We start from the raw sequence: 23,978 nt of genomic DNA on the forward strand, positions 1-23,978 counted from the left end.
TGGGCATAATTACAAAATGGGAGAATGTAAATAGAAATTACATTGATGGCATTTGATGATGAGAATTTTCAAAATATGTCATTATTCACCAATGGTATTCATGAACTAATAGCATAATGTTTTCTCCCATTCAGTAGGTTTTTTTTTTTTAATTTTAGTTATGGTTTCTTTCGCTGTACAGAAACTTTCAAGTTTGATGTAGTCCGAACTGATTATGTTCTCTTTTTTTTTTTTCTTTGCTGTTGAGAATGAATCCCTAAAGACATCACTAAAGCTCATGCCATGTAATGTTTTCCCTATGTTTTTGTCTATGTACTTTATGGTTTCAGGTTTTCACGTAAGTATTTGACCCAGTTTGAATTGATTTTGGTGTATGATTTGAAATTGTGCTCTAATTTCATTCTATTGCAGGCAATTGTCCAGATTTCCCAAGAACATTATGAAGAGGCTATCCTCTTTCTGTGGTATGTTTTCAGCTCCTTTCCATATATATGTGGGTTTATTTCTTTGTTCTCAATTCTATTCAGTTGTTCTATGTGTCTGTTTTGTTCCAGTGCCAGGCTGTTCTAATTATTGTGCTTTTATAATATAGCTTGCGGTTTGTGAGTGTGATACCGCCACTCATTTTCTTCTTTGACATTTCTTTTGCTAATCAGGATCCATAAGAATTTGGTAATTCTTGCTCTATTTCTTTGAAGAATGCCATTGGGATTATTACTGGGATTGAATTTAATCTATAAATTGCTTCTGGCCTGTAGAGTTCTGTTGAGAAATCTGTCAATAGTCTTATTGGGGTTCCCTTATATGTGATTCTTGGCCTTTCACTGGTTGCTGTAAGGATTCTTTATCTTTAATTTTGCCATTTTAATTATAACTTCCTGGTGTGTATCTGTTTGGGATTATTTTATTTGATACCCTGAGCTTTCTGTATCTGGATATTTATTTCCTTCCCAAGTTTGGGGGTATTTCTCAGCTATTATTTCTTCATATAGGATTTCTGCCCCTTTCTATCTTATTCTAGAATTTCTATGAAGCAAATATTGTTCCTTTTGATTCTGTTTCATAAGTCTCATGTTGTTTTTATTTTATTACTTATTTTAACTTTTTGTTGATTTTAGATGATTTCCACTATTCTATCTTCCATCTCACTAATTCCATCTTCCATCTCACTAATTCCTTTGAGTCTACTTGTGAGATCATCTATTGTATTTTTAATATCAATTATTGCATTCTTTATTTCTGTGACTTTATATTTCCTCTGTCCTTGATGTATTTCTCATTTTTCCAGTCATTTTACTATTAATTTCAGTAAGCATAATTGTTCTGGATTGGGACAATGGGAAGATGACATCCCAGGAATCTCTCAGCTTTGCTCTGGGAAGAATAAACTAAGAAGTCCAAACAGTTCCTGAACTCAAAGTAACATTGGCTTACATTGTTGTTTGTATTTTGAAAGTATAGAAACTCCCTTCTACAGATGGTACCATATAGTGCTCCCACCAACCAAACAGCCCACCATCTTAGTCTTTTTGCTTCCTCTCTATTTCGTGCTTGCCCCTCCCTCTTCCCCTCTCCCTTTGAATGTCTCAGTTCTATAGCCTGCTTTCAAGGTCTAGTTTTTGGATTTGACTTTAACTGACCCTTTGTCCTTATTTTTTATATGTTCTTGTTTCCCCTGCAGATACTATAGACCTATTCAAAGCAGAATCTCTTCTTATTTTATTTTGCTTTATGCTTAGAGATTATCACAGTCTTTGTCAAATATTAAACCTTTTGTGACTTATTGTTGAGAAGTTTGGAAGGATATTTACATATCTATTTACATGGAATCATATCCACTGAATTGCAAAAAAAAAAAGTCGCTTATAAAGGCAATTACTTTGGAAAGTAATTTTTAGATAAACATTTAAAGACAGGAGGCTGTGCATGTGCATGTATGTGTCCATGTATGTACATGGGCATGCTCAAGAAAAGGCTCCACATCTATGGAAATTAAGAGCAAGTTTGAAAAATGAACATCAGATAGCTGAAAAGTCTAAATAAGGATCATTAAGGCCTTTCTTCTTCCTTCACTCACCCATTACATTCAGGTGTTCATAGTACACTTTCCCTCAGGTTTGTCTGGAGGAACTGATTTGGGGGAGGGAGGTCAGCACTGGCTGCTTCCCAGAGAATAGTATGAGTGGAGCACTAAACTGATAATGGGAATTGTGAACAGTAACATACTGCAAGATGAGTCCATCCCCTTGTCCCCTACACAACTGCAGAATGCCAGCCAGGCTCATTCCTTAAAGAAAAATGTCAGAGGGAGAATCCTTCAATGAAGAACCTGAACTCCCCCAGAGAAGGCATCTTCAGTTATGTGCACTTGAGATCCCTGAGAAACCATATGATGGTCCCCCTACAACTCACCTACACTCTGCTCCTATGATGCTAGAAGCCCCACTCCTGCCCACAGAGCTTTCAGCATGGTGGAACAAGTGAGAAGCCTGGAGGAAAAACTAGGGAAGCAGCTACTTGAAGTATACTTACTCCTGAGGTTACAGTTCTGAGTACATGCTACCTCCTGAAATTTGGTGTGCTAGGCATTTTTCATTTTTACATTCATTTTTTTTAAGGTATCATTGGCTTAGATTATTGTTTGTGTTGTAGACATACAGAATCCCCTATTTAGGTGTTCTTACTACACCACATCCACTACCAAAGCACCACAGTCCATCCCCATAGTCCTGTGTACCGTGAATTTTTGATAGTTATCAAGTTTTTATATTTATGAGGAGACTAAAGATTTTAAATTAGTTTAAAAATTTCTTTCATTATTAAGAACATAGATTTCATGTTACATTTTCAGACAATTAAAAATTGCCATTCTCCAAACCATAGGCATTTGAAAACTTAATATATTCAATATCTTTTGTTGAATATTGCTCACCTATGGGATTGCTGAAATAGGGGTTCGATTATTAGCTTCAGAGTTACTTTAGAAAATAATGTTTGAATAATGCATGGACTAAATGATCCATAAGTATTGCTTTAACTCTAAGATACTTTGAATCTGTACTTATGTATGAGTTTATATAAATAACTACTATTTCCTTTTCAAACGAGACTCATACACATGTATGATTTTTCTGGTGACCAATTAAATTGCATTTGTTAGTAGATAAAAAAAATTCACAGAAAATTAAGTCTTCACTTAAACTATAAAAATATTTTGTAAAATATATATTTTTATCTCCCTGAAATGCATAGACTATAACATCAGTTGAACCAAGATGATAATTAACTACTTTCCACTGAGGCAATTCCTTGAGGGAGGGCTCCAGGAAGTCCAATGCTTTGCACTTAGTGTTTACCCGAAATACTAAACATACCAAACAGATTTGTTCCCTAGTGCCTAGGCAGCGCTGGCTTCATTTCAAGTATCATGGGCTTAATGTTAAATTAAAATGTCCCTGGATCTATGTTCCCTGTTCAATCTTATATGAAAACATCTCAGCTCTTCCCTACATAAGAAATTTCAAGATTAAGCTACCAGCTAAATTCTAGAACAAAGATGCTCAATTTGAATTAAATAAGATTTGTTTCTACTGACTAACTTCAACTTTGGTGAGTGAAATTTCTTCACATTTGACAAAAAAATATGATTGTTCTTGTGAAGATACCAACCCATAACCTTTGTGGTGCTCTACACATACCATTCATTTTATTCATTTTCTGGATTTTGTTTTGATTATCTTGAGTCTTATGATCACACACAAATTTTTGTTGTTGGTATATCTCTTCTACATTTCTGAGCTGACAAACACACCATTATCAGACACATATATTTGGTATTTCTATAGGTGTATCTATTTTTAAATATCTGTTTAAAAGACAGTCCTGAATTATGTCACAGTCTGACTTAGCACACCTAAAAGATGTGAGAAACACTAAATATTCTTTTTTAGATACTATAACACTAATAAACAGCAACATTTTAGATATAGGGAAACTTAATTAATTTGGAATAATTAACACGAGAAAGATAAAATGGACATTATCAGCTTATCTTCAGTTCTTGCCTTTATCAGGTTAATTAATACAACTTGAAACAGAGGTAAGTCTTCTGTTTTATGAGACAGTGAAGGGATTCTCTAAGTATTTAAGTGCATTAATATAACCAAGTATATTAATACAAATATAAATCCAATTTCCTACAGATTTTTAAGATGTTATTCACCATTCTGTGAAAAATTGAAGGTTAATAACCAACTCCAATTATATCTGTAGATGGAGAACAATGATTGTGCTTGCTGAACTGGAATTGCTATCAAAATTCAGAAGCCTGTCATATTCATTTAATTGCAAGCCAATCTTACTTAAATCAGGATTGTCCCACAGATTCTATCAGCCATTCATGACGTGAATTCTGCTAGAAGAAATCAATTTATATGTGGTAAACAAAAAAGAAGACATATCTGTTTTGTAGTCAGTAAGACAATGTGAACTATTACTCATTGGTAACTTTTTCAGATACACTATCAACTCTGCCCTTTCTGAATTATTTTTTAATTTATTTTATATATATTTTTACATCATGTTCATTTTTAAACAAAGTTTTCTTTTTTTTCTCCCCTCCACCCCACCCTACAGGTGTAGTCTCCATAGAATATCCTTTTTCTTAATGCCAGTCAAGATCATTTTTGTTTCAGGTATGTACTCCTTCGGATTTCCCAACTACTCCATCAGTATATTCTCTGTCCAAGTGATGTCTTTGTTCTTGCTGGCATGTGTGTAAGAGAATCCAGAAGCCTGACCCTGTCATTCAGCCAAACTAATGTGGGATATTTGGCTTGTTTCATGCTTCCTTTCTCCCCAGGAATGTACTGGGCACACTTTCGAAGAAACATCTTCTTGCCCTTCCCAACATCACTCATTTTTATTTTACTTATTTTTTTACATCATTGTTCATTTTTAAACGATATTTTCCTCTCCCACCTCAGGTGTAGTCCCCATAGAGTTTCCTTCATCAATGCACACGGGCTCCATCACCACAGTTCCCTGTGCTCCTCCCTCCCTCCCTCTGATCCCTCTCCCTCCCCCTCTTCTGCAGGATGTCTCTAATTCATAGTTGTCTGTTTTTGTTTTGTTGTGTTTGTATTGTTATTAATTTTTTACACTGATGTCTTATTTGGTTCCCTTTAAATCAATCTTTCTTGTACATGACCCAAAGTTTCTCACTGAGATTCTGAACATTCCACTCTTGTTCATTTTTTAGCATTTTTTTTAAAGATTTATTTATTTATTTTTTTTTTATACAAGAACTGGTGTACAGGCCAGATGCGCAGGAGGGTGAGAGGATTCACCAGAGACAGAGCGGGGAACAGAACAGGCAAAATGACTGAAATACACTGCTGAGGGAAGCAGCGAGCGAGACAGGAGAGGTTTGTCGCACCATGTGGGACCCTCACCGGCCAGCCGGGATCGAACCGGCACTGCAGAGGCTGCTGACAGATTCACAGCATGGCGCTCAATGGCCTGCACCACCAGGGGAGGCCCCATTTTTTAAAGCTTTTTTATCTTGCTTCTGTAACTAGGTCTTTACAAATGACTATAGAAAATCCACAAATGAACTTCCCAATGATAAATTCAAAGTGCTCTTGTTATTTCAAATATCCTGTTTTGAAGTTATGACACTATTGTAGAGTTTTATTTTCTTTTTAAATTTTCCACTGGCTCTATCATGCCCTTCAGGGCAGTTTTTCTCCTTTTTATGTGAATATTCTTTCTTTTTTTTAAGATTTTTTAATTTATTTATACAAGAACCAGGGGACAGGCCAGATGTGTGGGAGGGTGAGAGGATTCACCAGAGACAGAGCGGGGAACAGAAAAGGCAGACTGATGAAACACACTGCTGAGGGGAGCAGCGGGTGAGACAGGAGAGGTCTGCCGCGCCATGTGGGGCCCTCGCGGGACAGTTGGGATTGGCCCCACGCTGCAGAGGCTGTGGACAGCTTCACAGGGCGGCACTCAACCGCCTGCGCCACCAAGGGAGGCCCTGACTATTCTTCTTTCAGTCTTTTTGATTGGGTCCTTGTCTGCATACATATTGAAATTGAATTGAATATATAAAAGTCTGTCCTTAAATCTACCACTTTTCTATCACTTACTTTTTCCTCAATAGTATTCTTGTAAGTACCATTTAAAGGAACCAGATCAAATGCATTTCTTTTTTTTTAATTTCAATTTTATTTTTATATTCCCCATACAATTGCAACCCCCTTATTTTGACCCCAATCCCACCCCTCCCCGCCCCCCCCCCCCATAGAGTGTCTCTGGTTCATAGTTGTTTGTTGATTTTGATATTTTCTTTCTTATAGTTATTCTTTTTCCTGGTCCCTTATTTAGGTTTTCTAGATTCCTGCTATGAGTGAGACCATCCAGTATTTTTCTTTTTCTTTCTGGCTTATTTTGCTGAGCATAATCCCTTCCAGCGCCATCCATGTTGCTGCAAATGGCATGTGTTTATCTTTTTTGAATGCTGAGTAATATTCCATGGTGTATGTGTACCACATCTTCTTGATCCAGTCATCTATTTTGGGGCATTTGGGTTGTTTCCAAAGCTTAGCTATTGTAAATAGTGCTGCTATAAACATAGGGGTGCAGGTGCTCTTTGGAATTGAAGTTTCTGTGTCCTTTGGGTAAATACCTAGGAGTGGAATTGCTGGATCATATGGAAGCTCTATGTTTAGTAAGTCCAGAAATCTCCACACAGCTCTCCATAGTGGTTGGACCAGTTTGCACTTCCACCAACAGTGCAGAAGAGTTCCTTTTTCTCCACACCCTCGCCACATTTGTTGATGCTAGTTTTTTTAATATGTGCCATTCTCACTGGTGTAAGATGGTATCTCATGGTAGTTTTGATTTGCATTTCCCTGATTACAAGTGATGTTGAACATTTTTTCATATGCCTGTTGGCCATTTGCATTTCCTCTTCAGAGAAGTTTCGTTTTAGCTCTTCTGCCCATTTTTTGACAGGATTATTTTCTTTGTTGTTGTTGCGTCTCATCAGCTCTTTGCAGAATTTTGTGATCAGTCCTTTATCATTAGTGTTGTGTGCAAATATGTTCTCCCAGTTGGTGGGGTTTCTCTTTGTTTTGGTTATTGTCTCTTTTGCTGTGCAGAAGCTCTTTAATTTGATGTAGTCCCAGCTGCTTATCTTTGCCTTCCTACATGATTTACACACTATTAATGAAATAGGGGTATTTCAAGCACTACCATTCTTCTGAGTTCCATAACCTTTCATCTATCTTAATGGCTGGCATACTAAGATAGATGAAAGGTCTTTCCATCATAACATATGGGGACAAAGGTCCCCAACCATCTTCCTGTCACAGCTATCTCTGTCAAAGTATAACACAAATTCTCTTTTATCTACACATCCAATCAAGATTGTATCTTTATTATCTCTTGGTGCAAACTCATCGCTATGAAAATATTTTATCCCTCAATTTTATGTCCTTTCGATCAACCATCCAAGCTTTTACCAGATGTTTCCTAAAAATTAGCTTCAGTGAGTTCTCAAAATACATTACAGGGAAATAGAAAGATAGCAGTTCAAGTGATTTCCAATCTTTTTCCATTGCTTAGGGAGTCATAAGTGTATAAAATCATGATATCTGATGGAGTAGCTCAAGAAAGTTGATAATTAACTTTTTGTCTATGTGTAATTAAAATCAATCATGTGAATATTCAGTTAAGTAAATAATTATTGTTCCAGTACATTATTATGACTTTTTAAAAACCTGTATAAAATTGGCAATCAGATTTTAGGGGTTCTATATTCCTAGATAATGACTAAAGATTTTTTTAGAATTAAATGTTTACTAATTAATGTGGAGATAAATCCACTTTGAGTTCTTTTATGCTGAATACATTGAGTGCCTTGACATGTAGATATATTATAAATTATACATTATTTTCCTACTCTTCTTTGACTTCCTAAACAGAGTTATACTTGCTATCTTCAACCATGGCCAACTTGACCTCAGTGAGTGGATTCTTTCTTATGGGGTTTTCTGATGACCGCAAACTCCAGCTTTTACATGCTGTGCTGTTTTTGGTGACATACCTGCTGGCCTTAACTGGCAACATCCTTATTATTACCATAACTTCTTTGGACCATCGCCTCCATTCCCCCATGTATTATTTCCTGAAGCACCTCTCTCTTTTGGATCTCTGTTTTATCTCTGTTACAGTACCTCAGTCCATTGCAAACTCACTTATGAACAGTGGTTACATTTCCTTTGGCCAGTGTATTCTTCAAGTTTTCTTCTTCATAGCTCTAGCCTCATCGGAAGTGGCCATCCTCACAGTGATGTCCTATGACCGGTATGTTGCTATCTGTGAACCACTGCGATATGAGACCATAATGGATCCCTATGCTTGTAAGCATGCAGTAATTGCTGTGTGGGTTGCTGGGGGCCTCTCTGGCCTCATGCACACAGCTGTTAACTTCTCCATACCTCTCTGTGGGAAGAGAGTCATTCACCAGTTCTTCTGTGATATTCCTCAGATGTTGAAACTAGCATGTTCTTATGAATTCATTAATGAGCTTGCAGTAGCTGCATTCACCACCTCAACAGCATTTGTCTGTTTAATTTCCATTGTGCTTTCCTACATTCGTATATTCTCTACAGTGCTGAGAATCCCAACATCTGAGGGCCGGACTAAAGTCTTCTCTACCTGCCTACCACACCTATTTGTAGTCACCTTCTTCCTATCAGCTGCAGGCTTTGAGTTCCTCAGGCCCCCTTCTAATTCCCAGTCAGCTATGGACTTCATGTTCTCCATATTCTATACTGTGATACCACCAACACTCAATCCAGTTATCTATAGTTTACGGAATGAAGCCATGAAGACAGCTCTGAGGAAAGTTCTGTCAAAGGAAGAATTTGCTCATAGAAAAATATATGTAAAGGCTATTTTTAAATTCTAAATACACATTCAAGTAAAAGGTATTTGCTATTATTTTTCAGATTGTATGAGGAATAAATCTACTTTTTTTTTCAGAATTTCCTACCAAATTTTCTATTTTTTTATAATCTCAAAATATAAGAATATTGACTTTCCTTTCTCTAGTTCAAGTCTTAGTTTAAGGCATCTTCTAGAAGTTTTTCTGAAATCATAGAGAAAAAGCATTTATTTTGAAGCCTGGTCAGCATAAGTTAATGTTGGTTTTTGATAAATAAAGTCCAGACTATTGTCTGTAGGCTCATTGTGTTTATGAGATAGTGTATACATGGTGTGTATGTGTAATTTCCAATGGGTCTTCAAGTTTTTTATCTATATTAAGTATCCATATTAGTTTTCCCTTTCTATTGAGTATTAAAATAGTATTTACAGTCAGTCTTTCACACATGTCAGGTATGTTATATAACATTTCAATTTTATCAAACAAATCTTCAAGCTAGTATACATTGTCCCCATTCTATCAGTTAATACTCTAAATTTAAGAGAGAGACATTTTGTTGTGATATCTCAAATAGAAAGTAGTAAAACTGTGATTCCAATTAATATTTGTCTGACTCACCTCTTGTTTATTTGCCTCTACTCATTGCAAATACTTTGTTTCTCAATGTGATTGTTTACATATAAGTCAATGATAAAAAAATAAGTTCACTAATTAAATAACCACGATGCATGTTTGTTGGAGGCGGTCATTTTGTGTAGTGAGTAAAAGGGCCTTGACCTGAGTCTTTAAGGCATGTGAAAACACATGTGTCTTGGAAGAAAACTTTTAAGTGACAGGACTTGGTGTTGAGAGTCTGGAAAGTGACTTGTGTGGAGTCGGGCTTCTACATCTCCACAGTCTGAAAATAACAAAATGGAGAGATCCTGCGCAGTGAGCAGAAGGGCCTTGACCTGAGTCCCTAAAACATGTGAAAACACATGCATCTCGGAAAAAAACCTCTGGGTGACAGGACTTGGTGTTGAGAGCCTAAAAGTAAAGTACATACACATGTTTATTGCTGAAAATGTATTAATTATTTCATTTCCTCTCCTGAGCTGTGGAAATTTTGACAACTTTGCTATAGTGTTAGGCATGAGATAACTCCTGCTTCTATATATCAAAACAAAGATAGATACAACAGGAAAAATTTACACCGATGAATACGTGAGCCACAGATCTTGTAGATCTGAAGTTGTGACTCATTTGGGAGTAATTTAATATTCTTCAACAAGGACTCATCTTGAGCAGGTTCTCTCAATTTTAAGTAAATCAAAGTAAATACTCTAATAGAATGGGAATGAGCAACTGCTGAATATTGGGAGAGTATTTTTATATGGTTTTTTGATTAATTTTTCTGTCTATAATAGTACACATACATGAATACTATTTGTTTTTTTTTTAAAGGTGATACATTTCTCTTTCACTATAAGTTTGGCTTTGATGAAACATTTTATTAGTGCCATATTTTGCTATTTTGAATTATAAATAACAGCTTTTCCTCTTTATATGCAAACTTAAATACACATATATTTATTTAAATATACTGCATATAATTTGTAAAAAATTCCAAAATGGAGATAAGAAAAGAAAAATCCACTGTAACTAACTAATATTATGCTATTAATGAATATATTGCTATATTTTTTAATTTTTGTTTTTGCAAGTTTAGATATTAGATTGTTTTGCAATATCACTGTACATAAGGATCAATAAATTCTTTTGTTTTACAATTATGTCATAACCATGTTTCTCGTTCTATATGTAAAATAATTTTGTATATATGGTTGTATGTTATACTTAATAATACTCTATTTAGAATGTTAGTATTGTCATTGTTCTAAGTTATATTTTAATAAATATTTTAATCTATGCATATAATTATATATGTATATAATTAATTTCTTAGGTTACATGCCTAATAGAATTACCTCTTAATTATTCTCCTATGCCTACATTCACCTGTTCAATATATCATTGAATCTCCTTGGACATTCATACACTTCTGTTCATATTCTGTAAAATAGAGAGATTTCCATGGAATGCATTAATACTAAAATTTAATTAAAAAGAATGTTTTTCTCTCAGAGAGAATTTTAAAATTCTTGTGGGAAAAAAAAAACACTACTAAACAAAGATAATCAACACAGAGGAATTAACAGTTTATTTGAATGAGAATATCCATTTCTATCAAGAAGAAATTGACATATATCACTGTATAAATCCAAGGCATGCAGCATGGTGATTTGATTTCCATATTATGAAATGATCACCAAAATAGGTTCTTCTAAAATCCATCTTGACATATAGATACTAGGAGAAGAAAAGAAAAAATATGTTTGTTGATGAGAACCCATGATTTATACTCAAAAATTTTCCTATATATTATATAGCAGTGTTAGCTATAGTCATCATGTTATACATTACAGCTGAAGTACTTACTTATTTTGTAGCTGCAAGTTTCTACCTTTTGACTACCTTCCTTCAATTTTTCTTTCTATGGGTTTTTTCTTTTAATTTTATATTCCACATATAATTTAGGTTATATAGTATTTGTTGTTCACTGCCTAACTTAATTCACTTGACATAATGTCCTTGAGGTTATTCACAAATGGTGAAATTTCTTCATTTTAATTGCTGAATAATATTTCATTGGATAGATGATAAATATCAGATAGGTAGATACAGACATTTACATATATAGGGAGAATTTTGATACACACACATTCATCCTTTAATGAAAACTTTGGCAGTTTCATTTTTACAATAAAAAAAGATTTATTAATTTTTATACAAGAACTGGGGTACAGGCCAGATGTGCAGGAGGGTAAGAGGATTCACCTGAGACAGAGCGGGAAACAGAACAGGAAGACCGGCCAAAATACACTGCTGAAGGGACCAATGGGTGAGACAGGAGAGGTCTGCCCTGCCATGTGGGTGTCTCCACAGCCGGTGGGGATAGAACCAGCACTACAGAGACTGCAGACAGCTTCACAGTGCTGCACTCAACTGGCTGCGCCACCAAGGAGACCCACTTTGTCAGTTTCTATGTTGGTTATTGTATTATAACCAATTCTACTATAAACTTGCTGGTGTAAACACCCTGTTGAATTAATGTTTCATTTCTTTTAGATAAATACCCAAAAGTGAAATTGTTGGATCATTTGAGAGTTATATTGCTAATTTTTGAGGATTTTCCATACTGTTTTTCATAATGACTGTTTCAATTCACACTCCCACCAACAATGTACAAATGTAATCTAGTTTCCATATCCATGCCAGCATTTATCTCTTATATTTTTGATAATGACCACTATAACAGGCACGGTGTGTTATCTCATTTTGCTTTTAATTTTCACTTCACTAAGTAACATTAAGCATCTTTCATGTAGCTGTTGGCATTTTGTATATTTTATTTGGATAAATATCTATTCAGGTCCATTGTCCATTTTATTGAGTGGTATAAATTCTTTATGTAGTTGGGATAGTAACTTTATAACATACATAGTTTGCAAATATTTTCCCTATTGCATGGTTGTATTTTCACTTTGTTGATGGTCAACAAAGTGACCATCACTTTGCTGAGCTGAAGCTTTTTAGTTTGAGTCTGTCCTGTTTCTTTGTTTTTAATTTTGTTGCTTGTACCTTATGTGTATAAAAAAATAATTAACAAGATTCATGTCAGGGAGCTTTATTCTTTTGTATTCTTCAAGGAGTTCATGGCTTCAGATGTTTTCATTAAGTCTTTAATCAATTTTAGGTTAATATTTCGTGAGTGCTATAAAACAGGTGCCTTTCTTTTACATATGAATATCCAATTATCCCTGCACCATTTAGTAATGAGATTGTGTTTTCTCTTTTGAATATTAAATATTGGCTCCCTTGCCAAATATGTTAAATATATAGGCTTGGATTTATATCTGGACTCTAGATTCTGTTCCATTAATCTATTCCTGTGCTTTTTATCGTTGCCATACTGTTTGATAACCAGAACCTTATAGTAGAATTTGAAATCAGGAATTATTAATACTAAATGTTTGTTCTTTCTCAGGATTTCTTTGGCTATTCAAGGGCTTTTGTACATAATTGTTTTTTCTGGATCTGTAAAAAAATGCCATCATGATATTGATACGTATTAAATTGAATATATAAATGACTTTGGTATTTTACTGATTTAATGCTATTATAAGTAAATGAATTTCTTTCTTTTTAGACTGTTTTTAGTGTACAGAAATGCTAATGATTCTTTGTATGTTAAATCTGTATCCTGTAACTTAAGTGAATTCATTAATTAGATTTAATATTTTTTGATTGAATCTTTAGAATTTCCTATACATAAAACAATATCATCTGCAAATAGAGATAATTTTACTTCTTTTTTTTTTAGATCTGGTAGCTTTTATTTCTTTTTCTGGTCTGAATATTTTCATTAGGATTTCCAATATTATCTTTAACAGGTGTGGTGAGAGTGGAGACCCCTGTCTTGATACCAATCTTAGAGAAAAAGCTTTCAATATTTCACCACTGTGTATGATATTAGGTGTGGTCCTGTCATATATTGCTTCTGGTATATGGAGATAGTAAGTCTTTACCAATAAATAATTGCTTTAGATTAGATTATTTGATTGTTTTGTTGATTTGGATGAATTATTCTATTTTGGTTCCTTATCAGTTGTATGGTGTGCAAATATTTTTTGCTATTCAGTAGGGTGTCACTTCATATTGACAACTATCTCTTTTATTGTACAGAAGTTTTTAGTTTGCACTAAATAGACATTTACCCAAAGAATAAATGCAAATATCCAACAAACATATGAAAAAATTTTCCTCATTACTTATTATAAAGGAAATGCAAGTGAAAACCACAATTAGATACTACCTCATACCTATGAGAATGACCCATATTGAAAACAGAAGCAATCTCTGCTGGCAAAGATGTGGAGAAAAAGGAACCTTCTTAAACTGCTGGTGAGAATTTAAACTGATTCACCCACATGGAAAGATGTGTGGAGATTACTTAAACCACTAAAAATGGATCAGAAATATGATCCAGCTATTCTACTCTTAAAAATCTACCCAAAGAACATAAAAACACCAATATGAAAGGAAACCTGTACTCTTATGTTTATTACAGCACTGTTTATAATAGACAAGATATGGAAACAAGATAAATGCCCCAAAATAGATGACTGGATCAAGAATATGTGGTATATATATATACAATGGAATACTATTCAGCAAAAAGATAAACTCGTTCCATTTGCAGCATCATGGATGGAGCTGGAAGGCATTATGCTAAGAAAAATAAGTCAGAAGGTAAAAGACAAATATCAGATGGCATCACTTGTATGTGGAATACAGAGAAACTAAGCAAAGGGTCAGACAAAGATAAAACTTGAAAACTGACCATAGATAAGAGGAATCCAGGAGGGAACAAGAGGGTGAAAATATGTTGGAGGAAAGAGTACAGAGGCTTTTGATGGATTTGGGTGCTTTGGTGGTAGGAGAACTACAATAACTAAGCATGAGGAGAAAAGTCATATACTGTCCAAAAATCAACAACGATAGAAGAAAAAAATTACTTCATAAATAAATTACTACTTTAAATATAAATGGGTTAAATTTTCCAATCCAATTTATGGAAACAACCTAGGTGTTCAAAGATAGATGAGTGAATAAGGAAGATGTGCAATATAAACAACAGAATACTGGTCAGTATAAAGAATATGAATGGTTCCCATTTTCAATAATATGGATGGAATTTAATGAAATTTTGATAACTGATGTAAATTAGAAGGAGAAAGACAGACACCAGATGATGTCTCTCATATGTCAAATATAAAGAAGCACAACAAATGAACAGACAAAACTAAACCAAAACAAATGTTGCAAATATAATAGTAGAGCTATTTTTTTAAGAGCTACTTTGTAAACATATGTATGTATTTCTCCATTGAAAACACAAAACAGCTCACATAACTAAAGAGGTATAAACCTAAACCCTTAAATTATATGTATTGTAAACCAATGTTACCTCAATAAAAATGTTACAAAATATATTTAATTCATTTAAGTACAAAAAATTAATTAAGATATAGAATGAATGGATTAAAAAATTGACATCCAACAATATGCTTCTTACAACAGACTCATTTTAGTCTTAACAATGTGCATTGACTGAGAGTGAAGAGATGGAAAAAATATATTTCAATCATATAATAGCCAAAGGAGAGCTGGGTGCTATATATCAGAAAAAAAAAATGAGCTTCAAACTGAAATTGGTAAAAAAGACAAAGAAGGTTATTATGCACTGATAAAGGTAGGGAGTCAATACATCAAGATGATATATTGTGCATGTAATTATTTATGCAACCAACACTGCAGCACCTAAATTATAAAACAAAAACTAGCAGAGGAAAAAGGTAGGGTAAATATTGATATAATAATAGTTGAACATTTCCTCACACTCAAGAATGGATAGATCATACAGACAGATGACCAATAAGGAATATCAACTTTTAGCAACACTATAGACCAAATTTACCTAACAAACATATGTGGAATATAGAGAAACCAAGCAGAGTCAGATAGAGTCAATATTACAACATAATCCTGAAATCTAACCACAGAAATGAAGCTGCCAGAGAAAGGGGGACAGAGAGACGTGAAAACCAAGTGGGGAGTACAATGGACTATGGGGGGTCTGTGGGAGTCTAGTTGGTGAGTGTGTCATAGTAACAACACCTGAAGGTGGAGTTCCTGTACCTTTAAAACACAAAGCTGTAGGGGGCCTCCCCAGTGGCTCAGCGGTTGAGCACTGGGTTGTGAAGCTGCCCACAGCCTCTGCAGCGCCGCTTCATTCCACCCGGGTGAGGGTCCCACATGGCGTGCAGACCTCTCCTGCCACCTCCGCTGCTCCCCTCAGCAGAGTATTTTGTCAGTCTGCCTGTTCTGTTCCCCACTCTGTCTCTGGTGAATTCCCCTACCCTCCTGTGCTTCTGACTGTACCCGTGCTTGTATAAATAAATAGATAAATAATAAATAAATCTTTAAAAAAAAATAAAACACAAAGCTGTAAACCAGTGTTATCTCAGTTATAAAAAACAAATCTGGCTGTGAAATTGATGTTACCAGAGGAGCGGGACAGGAGAGTAGACAAGGGGATTGGGAAGACAATAGACTATAGTGGAGGACTTTGAGTGCCATGGCAGTGGGTTTGGTATAATAACACACATCTGACGATGTATGGACCTATACCTCTGCATCATATACAATGTTGTAAACCAATGTTATGCTGAACATACATTTTTTACAGAAATTGTGTACATACAGAGACTTGAGGATTGGCCTAGAGTATTCCCTGCATTTTGTTTCTTGATCAGCATGTGTTCACTGTAATAGTTCACCAAGCTGTATGTTTGTGAATTGCTTATTTTTTACACAATTAAATTAAAGAAATCAATAGAGCTTCATAATAAAAGATTCTCTTGATATTGAATATTTTACAGTTATTAACTGAATCTAAGTCTCTTTCAGTTGGCTAATGTGCTGTGAAATATGGCAAAATCTTTATTATCATATTACTACTCATGATAAATCTTAGCTAAAATTTTATTGCCATTTATTCTCGCACTTTTGCAGCTGTTTTCCTCCATCATTATCGCATGCCTGAAACATGTCGCACATAAGATTTGTCTGGACTCAAACAATTGGAAGAAGTGTCTTTAAACAAGAGAGATTCATTTTTTCTATGAAAACCTGTAGAAAAGTATAAAGGATTGATATGAATGTGGAAAGTTTATAGGTGGCAAGCAGAAACTCAAAGATGTTTCCTCTTGGAGTCTTTAGTTTACCTTGGAAATTAGAAGCAAAAAAAGTAATAATCTGCTTTAGAGATATTTAGGACACAGGATAGAGAGATTAAATACTTTGTTTGTTACGGAGATAGAAGAAATGAAAAAGAGGAAGAGACTTCTGGGTGAATCAAGACTGCACTTGAAATTAAGAAAAATCAGGGGTCAAAGGCATCACTCAACATATTTGGACATTTATCTTCAGCAGTATTTGAGTGTCTTTAAGTATTGAGGTAGAAAGTTCTTTTGAAAGGCTCCATTCCTACAGTTTTGAAATGTGACAGAAAGACAAGGTGACAGAAAATATAACAAAAATGAAAATAATTTGAAGTTCTGTATTTATAACATGTATGAACTCACATATATAATACATACTATATTGAGAGTGAGAATGTAACATGAATATGGCAGAATGAGAAAACAACTTCATGTTGGGAGATTCTGAGGGTACAGTTTAAATATCTATGATTTGTTGTAGATTTAAACAATACTGAATGATCATAGAGGCAAATGAATATCTTTCAGGAAGTTCTCCTGGGACAGCTCTCTGGATACTGCAGAGCCTGATATTAATTGGCATATTGGGAGAACTTTGTCCTTGAGATCTTTTCCTATTTGTGTCCTGTGTCCTTTTCCAGTCTCTCCTGACTTGCCAATCTTTGGGGATCTTCACCTCAAATAACAGTACCCACAACAGACACATGGGTCTGAGACACTGTGTTGTCATTTCAAGGTAACAACAATACGGACCCCATGGCTTAAAATTCTTTTACATGTAAAATGAGATTTTCAATGTGCAAAAATTAAATCTGGAAAAATATCTTTTAACTAAGTTGCTTCTATTGATACCTTGATTTTATATCTATACCATGCACATGATTTTAACTATTACTAGTAAATTGAGATTCTAGTTCAAAGCAATATTTATCTTGAGGAAGGGTGTTCTTATGATGTTAGTTTCGTGTCATAGTGAAATATAATTCTTCTACAAAACTAAGATGAGCATATTCTCTTATAAATAAGGATCCAGTTCATGACTGAACTTATCTCCCGTTGAGGTTTGGATCTTGTCCTATTGAGGTATTTTTTGGGGCAGAGGTGCAGAGAGTAGTAAAAACACAGGGAAAATTCTTACTTGGCTGTGTAGCGCAAAGTAGCAACAAACAAGTCACATTAAAGGGAACAGATCATGAAACATAAATTGGGGCAGTGATTCATTCTTATAACTGTATATAGATGAGCATGTATGTATATGATTGGAAGAGCATTTATTAGAATTAGATTAAAATATATATTAACTGGTTTGATCCTGGGGGCGGGATTATTCTCTTGTTACTATTATGGTCTTTTTTCACTATTTTAAGGGATATCTTAGTGACTTTATGCTGTTTATAGAATGCCCTGGCCCTCTACCTGATCCTTACCTTGGCTTTCATTCCTTTTCAGAGAGTTCTGACAAGTATCATATTTAGAAGATAAATTAAATTAATATATTAATCTCTAAGAATTATTTAATATGTTTTACATCTATGTTTAACATTTACAAATGATAAAAAATTTCAGGATATGTAGTTATTATAAGGGAAGAATTTTTAAGCCTGAGTGATTTTTGCTGATGACTTGTAGAAAACACCAATTGGTCCTAAACATGTACAGTCTTTGGGAATGTGCTCTGAATTAGTGAGTATATGTAAAACATTTGCATTTACAACTATTGGACTTTTTAAAAAGTTCCTTAAAAAACTTGTCCTCTTTAAGATTCTAGAAGGTAAAATTTCTTTTTTAAGATTTATTTATTTATGCATGCAAGAGCTGGGGTACAAGCTAGAGTTGGAGGGAGGGTGAGAGGATTCACCAGAGACAGAGTGGGGAGCAGAACAGGCAGATCTACTGAAAGGGGAACAGAGGGTAGATCTACTGCTGAGGGGAACAAAGGGTGAGTCAGGAGAGGTCTGATGTGCCATGTGAGTAGCTCCCTGGCTGGCCTGGGATAAAACTCATGCTGCAGAGAGTGGTGATTTGTTTAACCTCTTGCACCACCAGGGAGGCCCCTAAAAGGTAAAATTTCTATGTAGACTTCATATATGTTGAAGCAACCTCTTTCACCCCACCAAAGAAATCTCCTTTCCCTGATCCTCATTTCCTTCATTCAGATTCAACCACCTTTTCATTCAGCATGCAAGACCAGAAGCCCCTTTCTCCAAAGCCACAAAATAAAAATGTCAAGGAAATTTTTCTTGGAATGCTTTGCATGAATTGACATCAAAAATAAGCTTGTGGACTAAATGAGTTAACTAATCCCTAAAGGAAATATGTTTTTTGAAGTCATATGTGTATGATTAAACATTTTGATATGAATGTTGTTACTGTTACTTTCAATAGCCAAATATTTGCAATTTCATAGGAAAAATAACCTTTTAAGTTCCAGGTTTGTGTGTCAATTATATTTCAGTTCTTTCAAAAAATGCCCACCTTAAGATCCTGGTTGAAAAAATGAATTGTATATATCATTTTCATGTATTAAATATTGATGTCCCTCATTTGTCACCCATTTAATTTGAATGATTTGTCATAAGCCATAAATTAACTGAATGCATTTTATTCTTCTGATAACCTCTTTCTTCCCTCTTTATTTTTTCTGCAATAAATTTTAGCTTCTATTATTTTTCTCGGGAAAACTCTTTGGCTTCACAATTACCCTTCATGTACCTCTCGTAAGGTCTTATCATTAATGCCGTCTCTTGTAGCTTCTGAAGGACACCATAGGGTCACTGTAATTTCTCTTAGAGTCAACTTCTCTTAGCTATTGTAAAGGTTGACATTATGGCCAATGGTCAACACATTATACTCTTTTAAATTCTCGTAGTAGGGCCTCCCCGGTGGCGCAGAGGTTGAGTGCTGGCCTGCGAAGCTGCCCGCAGCCTCTGCAGTGTGGGTTCGATTCCCAGCCAGCTAGGGAGATTCCCACATGGCATAGCAAACCTCTCCTGTCGCACCTGCTACTCCCCTCAGCAGTGTGTTTCATCAGTCTATCTGTTCTGCTCCCTGCTCTGACTCTGGTGAATTCTCTCACCCTCCCATGCTTCTGACTGTACCCAGTGCTCATATAGATAAATAAATAAATCTTTAAAAAAATAAAAAAAAAATTCTCATAATAGTTTCCTTTTTCTGAACAAGGTAATGGGTATCACCAATAGGAGTATCAAAGAAGACTTCATCCTGGTGGGTTTCTCTGATCAACCAGACCTGGAAAAGATATTTTTCATAGGTGTTTTGGTATCCTATCTCTTGACTCTTGTGGGAAATACCGTCATAATTCTGCTGTCTTCCATAGACCCTAAACTCAAAACACCCATGTACTTTTTCCTCACTCATCTCTCCCTAGTTGATATCTGCTTCACCACCAGTATCGTTCCACAGCTGCTGTGGAACCTAAGAGGACCGGCCAAGAACATCACTGTCCCAGGCTGTGCTATCCAGCTCTATGTCTCCCTGGCATTGGGCACCACTGAATGTGTTCTCCTGGCTGTAATGGCCTTTGATCGCTATGCTGCTGTTTGCAAACCTCTCCATTATGCAGTTGTGATGAATCCACGATTGTGCCGTGCTCTGGCAGGTGTCGCATGGCTGAGTGGAATAGGAAACACTCTCATCCAGAGCACTATCACCCTGTTGCTGCCTCGCTGTGGACACCGATGGATCCATCATTTCTTCTGTGAGGTACCCTCTATGATTAAGCTTGCATGTGTGGACATCCATGCCAATGAGATCCAGCTCTTCATTGCTTCATTGGTCTTGCTCCTCTTGCCCTTATCACTGATATTGATATCCTACGGCCACATAGTCAAGGCAGTGATCAAGATCAAGTCAGCTCAGGCTTGGCGCAAAGCCCTGGGCACATGTGGATCTCACTTGATAGTCGTGTCCCTCTTCTATGGAAGCATCACGGCTATCTACATCCATCCCAACAGCTCTTATTCCCATACTCAAGGGAAGTTCATCTCCCTTTTCTACACAGTAGTCACCCCAAACCTCAATCCTCTCATTTATACACTGAGAAATAAAGACGTGAAAGGAGCACTGAGAAGACTGTTTCACAGAGACCCAGGCTCGTAAAAGAAAAAAGGAGAGCACAGGGCAGTCCATTTGTGTGGCAAAAATGAAACAAAAGGTCTTTTTCTCAAGACTGTACTAAACTATAAGGAACATATGTAATTTTCATAATCTATATTATTGTATTTTAGTTGTCCTCATAATCACCTGTTCTCTCCAATATGATTCCCAGGCTCATATTGGGCCTTGTATGAGGCAATATTTCCCCACACCCTTGAAATATCTATCATGCAGCTATGTGTTTCTTGCTTTCCCTCCCTTCCTGTATACTTTTTTAACCTTTTTTCCTTCATCCCTTCCTTTTTTAAATGCTTCTTTCTTTTTTGGGGGCCTCCCCTGGTGGCACAGACGGTTGAGCGCAGCGTTGTGATCTGTCCGCAGCCTCTGCAGCGCTGGTTCTGTCCCAGCCGCCGGCGAGAATCCGACATAGCGTGGCAGACCTCTCCAGTCTCACCTGCTGTTCCCCTCAGCAGTGTATTTCGTCAGTCAGCCTGGTCTGTTTCCCGCTCTGTCTCTGGTGAATCCTCTCACCCTCCCGCGCATCTGGCTTTTACCCCGGTTCTTGTATAAAATAAATAAATAAATCTTTAAAAAAAATGCTTGACATCTGACCAAAAATGTTAGTTGTTTGATTTGAGCATGCATATTTTCATAAACAAGCCAATAGCAATTATTCTTTGATGATATAATGACTGTGAATCAATTATATTGCTTAGTTATTCCCTTATTCCTATTATTTCCTATTAGCCAAATCCAGAGATGAGCACAGGAGAAGAGGGATATATTCAACATGTAAATGTTTAAGCAAAGATACTTTATCCAAACACTGTGTTGCACACTTCATCCTTAGTCAAATAATTCAACCCCAATATGCAATCTGGATCCACCTACTATAGCAACATCAGATGAGATCCCGATTGGCAATATTCCCCTGAGGAAGCTGAAGAGATATCAAACTTATCTATCATTAAACTATGTAATTATCCATATTTTTGTTTTTTTTAGAAAAAAGCCATTTTTCTGCCTTTTACGCTCACATCTACCCTTTTTCATTTCACATCATTTAACTCCTCACATTAAATCTCAATAATAAATTTATACAAAAGTAATTTAACCTGTGATCTATGTCATTTAAAAATCTCCCATAAAATGAAAATATATTCACAAAGAACTGACATGCCAAGTAATAAATCAATATATGACAATAAATCAACATGATTCACTAAATATTAAAAATGTAAGCATAACAGCATCACTGCATGTTAATCATTGTGTAGGATTGGAATCTCCTAACACTGCTTACAAATTATATATAATATTCTTATGAAATATATTTCATGATTAATAAAACAATTAAGGTCACAACAGAAACACAATGAAACAAGAGGGCAAATATATAAAATGCCTATTTGTCTGAGAAGTAATAGTAAAGTATATATGTACATATTACTGAATAGCCCTTTGAAGGAAAAGAGAAAAAAAGTATGTAAAGAAAATTGCTTTCCAAGTAAGAACATCCTTAATGTGTTAAAGCCCAGAAGGAATTGCCAAAGAGTAAGTGAAAATCAAATCAATGACTTCCAATGATATAAATCAGGAATAAAAATAATACAGCACTTTATATTTTTATTACTGAGTAAATCTTTATTGAATAAAATTTTAAATCTCATTTTCAAGTTTAGCTCACACATTTCTATTGATTTGTTTGCTTAACCAGATATGTAAATAGTATTTTGAGTATAATAATTTACTTAGCATAGCCAGCAAAATAAAAATTCTTATTCCTATTCCAATCTAAAAACCATAAAAAGATATACAAAATACAAAATGGTGTGAATCTGTAAAGACACAGAATTGGAGAGGAATTGAAAGCAGCAAAGAGATCAATAAACATTTAAAAGATAAGAAATAGATTGAAGGTTGCAGATGACTTATAGAAGAATTGATGAAACTTAACTGCTTTTAGAGGATTTGGAGGTAAGAGCGGGAGTCAGTAAGAATAGAGGAAATTCATACTGCAGATCCCTGGAATAGCATTAAAGGTTTAGGAAATGTAAGAATGTGTCATCCTTAGTTTTAATTAGAGAGAGACTATACCACACTTGGCTGAGATTTGACTGGTGCCATACCAAAAGCAAAGAATTTTGTTAAGCACAGCAAACAATAATCCTCCATTTTTTTTTTCTCATTCTAGTCTTAGAACGCTGGTAACCAACCTTATAACACTCTAGTCAGGAAAACAGAAGTATACATATAGATCATCTAAAAAATTGTAGGAACACACCAAATGTGTACTAACATTTGTGTTATTCTAGCAAAAATCATCCTATTAAATGAACTTGAATGCTTAATTTCATTTTAGGTGGTTCATTATTCTTGTGCAGAAAAGCAGCCTTAATATTTGTTTTATATCCTGTGACTTTACTGAATTCAGCCCCGTGGAATCTTTAGGGGTTTTATATATAAAAGCAAAGACAATATTTTGCTTTTACTTTTCTTGAGTAATTACTCTGCCTAGGACTTCCAATATCATGCTTAATTTAGAAATAGTGACACCCCTGTTCTTAATTTAGTAATAGTGGGCACCCCTGTTCTAATCATGATCTTAAAGGAAAGATTTCAGCTTTTTGGTTGAGTATGTTAGCATGAGATTTTCACATATCACCTTTATTTTGTTGGGGCATTTTCCCTCTATACCTAAGCTGTCAAGAGTTTTTATTGTAATATGTTTTTAATTTTGTCAAATGATTTTTCTGTATCTACTGAGAAAATTATATAACTTTTATGCTTTATTTATCTATATATGCATTTACCACTTTCGTTGTTGAATCACTCAAGTATCACAGGATAAATGCCACTTCATCATTCTGTACTGTATTTTTTAATGTGCACTGATTCCTGTTTCTAGAATTTGTTAGAATTTTCTGTCTAAATTCATTAGGAATATTGGTATTTAACTTACCTTTAATAACTTATCATTAGTAATGTCATTAATTTATTTCCTTGTCTGGCTTTGGTTT

The 23,978-nt window shown here is 35.0% G+C and overlaps 2 protein-coding genes and 1 pseudogene across 2 annotated transcripts; 2 read left to right on the top strand and 1 right to left on the bottom strand.

The window, feature by feature from the left end:
* Positions 1-4,389: 4,389 nt before the first annotated feature.
* Positions 4,390-4,919, bottom strand: LOC119251085 (cytochrome c-like; annotated as a pseudogene).
* A 3,095-nt stretch (positions 4,920-8,014) lies between these two features.
* LOC119251086 (olfactory receptor 14J1) lies at positions 8,015-8,980 on the top strand. Its single transcript, XM_037518581.1, has one exon. The coding sequence runs from the start codon at positions 8,015-8,017 to the stop codon at positions 8,978-8,980; it is 966 nt and encodes a 321-aa protein (XP_037374478.1).
* An 11,045-nt stretch (positions 8,981-20,025) lies between these two features.
* LOC119251087 (olfactory receptor 2G3-like) lies at positions 20,026-20,961 on the top strand. Its single transcript, XM_037518582.1, has one exon. The coding sequence runs from the start codon at positions 20,026-20,028 to the stop codon at positions 20,959-20,961; it is 936 nt and encodes a 311-aa protein (XP_037374479.1).
* Positions 20,962-23,978: the final 3,017 nt, after the last annotated feature.

The sequence above is a fragment of the Talpa occidentalis genome, unplaced genomic scaffold (assembly GCF_014898055.3).
Source record: "Talpa occidentalis isolate TD23 unplaced genomic scaffold, MPIMG_talOcc4v2.1 talOcc4.2, whole genome shotgun sequence".
In the NCBI taxonomy this organism is placed as follows: Eukaryota; Metazoa; Chordata; class Mammalia; order Eulipotyphla; family Talpidae; genus Talpa; species Talpa occidentalis.